This window comes from Dermacentor variabilis, chromosome 8 (genome assembly GCF_050947875.1).
Source record: "Dermacentor variabilis isolate Ectoservices chromosome 8, ASM5094787v1, whole genome shotgun sequence".
Taxonomy (NCBI): Eukaryota; Metazoa; Arthropoda; class Arachnida; order Ixodida; family Ixodidae; genus Dermacentor; species Dermacentor variabilis.
Window position 1 is genome coordinate 5,225,191 of NC_134575.1, and position 6,000 is coordinate 5,231,190.

The 6,000-nt window shown below is 48.7% G+C and overlaps 1 protein-coding gene across 1 annotated transcript; it reads left to right on the top strand.

Annotated features, from left to right (window-relative positions):
- Positions 1-396: 396 nt before the first annotated feature.
- Positions 397-2,988, top strand: LOC142590809 (uncharacterized). The gene is made up of 2 exons (XM_075703213.1): positions 397-975; positions 2,833-2,988. Exons 1-2 carry the CDS (start codon positions 397-399, stop codon positions 2,986-2,988), a joined length of 735 nt encoding a protein of 244 aa, XP_075559328.1.
- Positions 2,989-6,000: the final 3,012 nt, after the last annotated feature.

Sequence of the window (6,000 nt, forward strand, 5' to 3'; positions counted from 1 at the left end):
CTTCTTGGCCGATAATTCTCGAGCGATCCCAGTCGATATTGTGGCCCGTTGCATCCGTGTGCTCGGCAAGGGCATTCGACACTGTACGCTTCTTTTCGACATCTTTCTGATGCTGCCTCAGTCTCTGTTTGAAGTTGCCCGATTCACCGATGTATGCGTAGTCGCAATCTGCGCAGGGTATCTTATAGACCACGCCGGGAAACGATTCTCTCGGAAGCCTGTCCTTACCGCCGACGAAAATCAGGTGTTCTGCACCGGAGGAAGTTTGTTTCCCCTCTTTCCGCTGAGGAACGAAAAGCTGTCAAGCGTCTTCAGGCGAACACTGCAATCGTGATCCTTCCCGCCGACAAGGGGAATGCAACAGTGCTAATTGACACGGCTGTCTACAAAAACAAGATGTTGGCTCTGCTTAATGACCAGGACACTTACGTCCGGCTCACTCGGGACCCGACCTTGAAGGTTCAGAGGGACTTCCAGACTCTCCTGGCTGACGTGTTCCGCTTCGTAGCTCCCGAGCGCAAGTCTTTGTATTTCAAGCTTCTCTGTCATAACGGTGCTGCACCTGCACTTTATGGCCTACCAAAGGTTCGTAAGCCTAACGTCCCCCTACGTTTAATCGTCGACTACACTCGCTCCCCTCTCTACAAATTGTCCGCATACCTGCACCAGCTTCTGGCTCCACTCGTCGGGAAGAGCTCCACGCACGTGAGCAACTCCTGTGACTTTATTGAAAAAGTTCGTGACGTGTCTCTAGACGACGACGAGGTGATGGTTTCGTTCGACGTGGTATCGCTGTTTACCTCAATTCCGACTGACTTGGCTGTGGAAGCATGCACCTCTGCTCTGGAATCTGACAGGACCTTGCCAGACAGGTCGCCCATTGACGTTCCCGACCTCAAGAGGCTCCTCTGTTTTTGCCTTGAAAACACGTACTTCTGTTTCGACAACATCTTCTACAGGCAAGTCCACGGTACGGCAATGGGTGCATCCGTCTCTGTTACCGCTGCCAACCTAACGATGGAATGTTTGGAAAGGCGTGCTCTCGCGTCCTTCAGCCCTAGGCCAAAAGTTTTTCTGCGCTATGTGGACGACTGTTTCTGTCTGATTCGGCGCAGCGCTTTGGATTCGTTCACTGCGCACCTAAACAGTCAAGAAAAGGCCATCCAATTTACAGTTGAGACAGAGGTCGACAGCAGACTCCCTTTTTTAGATGTACTTGTCACCAGACGCGATGGACGGCTCTCGTTCAGCGTGTACCGTAAGGACACACACACTGGCCGCTACCTGAACTTTCAATCCGTTCATCCAGACGCTCACAAAAGGTCGGTTGCTGCCTCACTGCTCAACCGTACGAACCGCATTTGCACCACAGCAGAAAGCCGTTCCACTGACTTGGACCACGTGCGAGGTGATCTCTCGGCAAGCGGCTACCCCACATCCTTTTTGACTGCTGTGGAGCGCCGTCTGTCCAATCCTGCTCGTCCGACCAATCCCCGACCAAGAAAGCGTGCTGCCATACCTTACGTTCCAGGGATAAGCGAAGCCTTGTATCGCGTTCTACGCAGTTATGACGTTGAGGTGGCGCACGTGCCCGTATGTAAGCTGAGGCAAGCGCTCGTCGGCGGTAAGGACAGGCTTCCGAGAGAATCGTTTCCCGGCGTGGTCTATAAGATACCCTGCGCAGATTGCGACTACGCATACATCGGTGAATCGGGCAACTTCAAACAGAGACAGAGGCAGCATCAGAAAGATGTCGAAAAGAAGCGTACAGTGTCGAATGCCCTTGCCGAGCACACGGATGCAACGGGCCACAATATCGACTGGGATCGCTCGAGAATTATCGGCCAAGAAAGAAACCAAAAATCGCGTCTGTATCTGGAATCACTGGAGATACAAAAAAACACGTCACACGCTTAATCGAAATGAGGGAACCCTCCCCCCGTCATACACGCGCTGCTTACGTCACGTTCTAAAGCATACATAAGCTTCCATGAACCTTCCGTCATCCCATTGTGAACAAGGCTTCCGTAGCGAAGCCGAAACGTCTTTTAGATTTTTTTTTCATTTTTTTAGCACTTCTATGTTGGTCGGTGTCCTTCATTTTATTTCTTCAATGCTTCATCCCGACCAGACGGACTTCCGTCGAACCCTCGATTTCATTTAACAAAGAATGTAAAGCGCAAAGTCAGAGAGGCTGAAATAATCTAATGGTTGGCGGAAATAAAAAATAAACCTGCCATGAGTAACTACTTAAGAGGAAAAAACGAAATCAGGAAAGAAACAATTTATAACTCAAAGGAAAGCTCATTACTTTTCAAAGCGAGATCAGGAAGCCTTAGAACACGCACCTATAAAGTGAGATATAAGAAGGATGAAGGAGCATGTGCTTGCTGCGGTAAAGCTAGGGAAACGATGGAGCGTGTTTTATTTGAATGCGAAGATATCTGCGCAGCGGCCGATTTAGGCACCACTGACCTCCTGAAGCCCTTGGGTTCGAGAGCTGGGGAAAAGTAAACATATCCGCAAGAGAGACTAGTAAGAGGCGATTGGAAGATTGGTAGAAGTATGGAAACGACAAAAAACGGAGACCTACGAAAACAAAGTTCACAATAGGGGGTCAGAAAATTTGGTTATGAGAAATCATCGCGGGTTTTTTTCTTTCTTTTTTTTTTAACCTAGGTAGGACATTAGACAAAAAGTAACAAGAGCATGCACAACGCATCACCCCGTTCCAAAGGGGATGTTCATAACATCCATCCATCCATCCATGCATGCATCCATCCTTCGCTATAGCGCTCAGCCTCCGTGACTTTATGCGGTTTCCCCAAACAGAAACGGTCGCTTCGCACCTCTCGGGCGCGAAGCCACACAACCCAGCCCCGTCGCTTCCACAATCCCGCGGGTGGCAGCCTGCGGGTGCTCGCCATCGGTTCTGTTTCCCCTCCACAGCCACACTTTTGCTACGACCTCCGAGATCCAAGTGGCTGAACACCAACCGGCGACAACTTTAAGTAACCTAATGATGGATGTCTTGGGTCGGAGAAAACGAGCATAGAACGGGAGGGCATTCGTTAAAGCGTCACACCGTCACATGTGACGTTTATCTGAATGCTCGTGCATGTTCGTAAATTGTCCAAGTTCACGCCGCGAAACCATGCGTTTCCAGATCTCGAAGGCGCTTTCCGCTCGCTCGCTCGCTCGCTCGCCAGTTCTGCCCTGTTGCCGCAGCGCGGCGCTGCGCGCGCTCGCAGCTGGGGGTCCTTGAACCAGACGACCCCGCGCTCCACTTCCTACCTTTTCTTTTTTTCTTTTTTCCCCAGCTTCTCCGCAGTCGCCGACGCCAGCATTTCGAGAGGCCCCGGGCTCGAAGAAAGCCCGGGGCCCTGACCGCTTCCTCACTCACTCTCTAGCGCCTCGCTGCCACTGCATCACTGCTCTCCTCTCCCACTTGTGAGTGCGAGGACCGGTATACCGCGCGCCAGGAGTATAATGGGAACAAAACCGTTGGGGGACACTCGCGCAGTTTGCACAGATGCGATCCGTTTCATTCGCCGAGCTCCCCGTTAACGCCGTTGGGCTCGTCAGTTGAGCTGCGTTGATAAAGGTCATTAGTGCTTTTCGATGGTCATCTACCGTGGGGGGTTTAGATATAATTATCGTAATGGGGCGCGATCTCAATGTCTAAGGTTGCCAGCATCATACTTTCTTTCAATGTGAATTCTCTTCCGAGCCTTGTCATACGCGACGGGGGAAAAAATGAAATCGTTTTGAGACACCACATGGTGAGAGCCTGCTTTGTTCCGTGCTAAGGCTAAAGAAGACCCATCTGGACCTGCTAAACTATGGCATCAAAGATGCGCTTTGAGAGAGAGAGAGAATGAGAGAGAGAGAGAGGAAAGGGGAAAGGCGGGGAGGTTAACCAGAGAAAAAGATCCAGTTGGCTACCCTACGCTGGGGAGAGAGGGGAGGGGGAGGTAAAGTGGTAACAAAGTAGAGATAAGGAAAGGAAGGAGCATAGACACACAATCACAATCGGTCACTGTCACCGAATACTGTCATCGCACAGCACAGTGACACTTGCAGCTCTATCAACATCTGTTCAGGCTACAGCCGCCTGTCCAATTCTGTCGCCCTCAAAAACCGCAACAGTGCCCTCGTCGCCCTCTGCTGCGATGGCTTATGATGGCGGTATATTAAAATAAGTTCCTCTGTGAGAGGTCTTTGGTCAAAGCGCGCTGTCGCGGTTGCGAGTGATTGCGCTTTGACGTTTCAGAACACCTAGCGAGAACGTAATCTGAAGGAACAACGGTTTATTTATTTTTTTCTTTTTTTTTTTGAGGTCGTCTATGGATTAAGAGGAGTAGCCGGCGTCGTCTAACACGCACCGCCATTTCCTTTGCGTACAGATAGATGAAAACCACAAGAAAGGAGGTAAGAAAACAGCAGTTCACGTGCTCGAATTGGCGGACGTACGCAATTGAAGTGACGTCGTCCCTTAAACGCCCTTTTTGCTATCTCACCCGGCAGACATCCTCGCACTTCCGCGGACGCCTTGAGCGCAAAAGAAACAAAGGGCGTCTCATTTTTGCGCAAACTTAATGAATGCGTACGCTATCGTGGGTGATGATGATGACACTATTGTATAGCGCAGCAAGGGCAAGGGTACATACAGTCTCTCACTAAAAATACTGATTATTTTTGCATGACATACAAATGACCGCCGTTCACGATGTGCCTTAGCCTAGTAGCCTGATCTACTAGCCTTCACATAGGCAGGTAACCGATCAAAGAAAATCAAGAACTTGGTCAGAGAGCACGTCCAGGAGAGGCAAGAAAACGCGTCTGAGCGCAGCAGAATAGCGTCAAGAAGGTTGTGCACGGCCTCACCTGGAAAAGCAAGCGTGCCTGCAGGCGCAGTAGTCGTATTTTCCCGCGCAAGTGAAAGCGGGAGAATCGCATGTGCGGGGTTAAATTTGCATATGCAGGGCGTTCCAACTATCATGCACCAAGATTTAAGTATGTGCAAATGTCACGTAGCTGGACAGAACCAAGGTAATGTTGTTTGCCGTCGCTTAGAGATCCTCCAGTTATTTCTTGCGGTGCACCCAAATACATATTTAGTAATAATTAATCAGCTTCTAAAATATTATAATGACATTAAAAGTGTCAATGAGAAACTTGTAGAGCATCACGAAAAACTCCCCATACAGCTTTCGGATGCTCAGTGCGTGCTCTCTAAAAGCGTGTTTCCGAGCGTGGAAACTCGCCAATGCACCCTAAGTGCCTCGAGAGGCCAGTCGCCCGGCAATGTTGCGTGCATTCGCGGGCTTCTTTCACGCTCGGAAAAACGCTTTTAGAGAGCACGCACTGAGCATCCCAAAGCTGTATAGGGAGTTTTTCGTGATGCTCTACAAGTTTCTCATTGACACTTTTAATGTCATTATAATATTTTAGAAGCTCATTAATTAATTAAGACCAAAAATTTGTCTTAAGACCAATTCGTTAATGTTCGACTGCAACTGGGATGACATATCCGGGAATTTGACTCCTCGAGGGCATACAATTTGCTTATAAAAAATTGCTTGCAATTACAACATTTCGTTTCCATACGTAACAGTAAAGAAACATAAGAAAGCTAAATAGTGGGTCACAGCAGCGCTTCTTGGCGAATAAAGATGAAAAATAAACTGTTCGCGCATTTCTTGTGCACTAAGCAACCAGGAGACCTTTCAGAATATAAAACATTTAGATACAAATTGAACGAAGACCTAAAGAAGGCAAAAACAGATTTTTATGCCTACAAGTTTTCCAAAACGATGGATTTCTCAAGATTACTTCGGGAGTCAGTTAACGATTTAAGAGGTTGGAAGAAAGCTACCATCACCGCGGAGTTACACGTAAGTGATGTTCACTGCAGTGGCAAGTCACTTGCAGATAAGTTTAACTTACATTTTCTGGATGCCGGTTCATTAGATAATATGACTAAGGTGGTTGATTTTA

Bases quoted from the DNA above. Each gene is read 5' to 3' on its own strand.
- LOC142590809 (XM_075703213.1), top strand. From the start codon at position 397: ATGTTGGCTCTGCTTAATGACCAGGACACTTACGTCCGGCTCACTCGG. The intron at 976-2,832 runs GCAATGGGTGCA...TTCCCCAAACAG, and splicing joins ACAGGCAAGTCCACGGTACG to AAACGGTCGCTTCGCACCTC.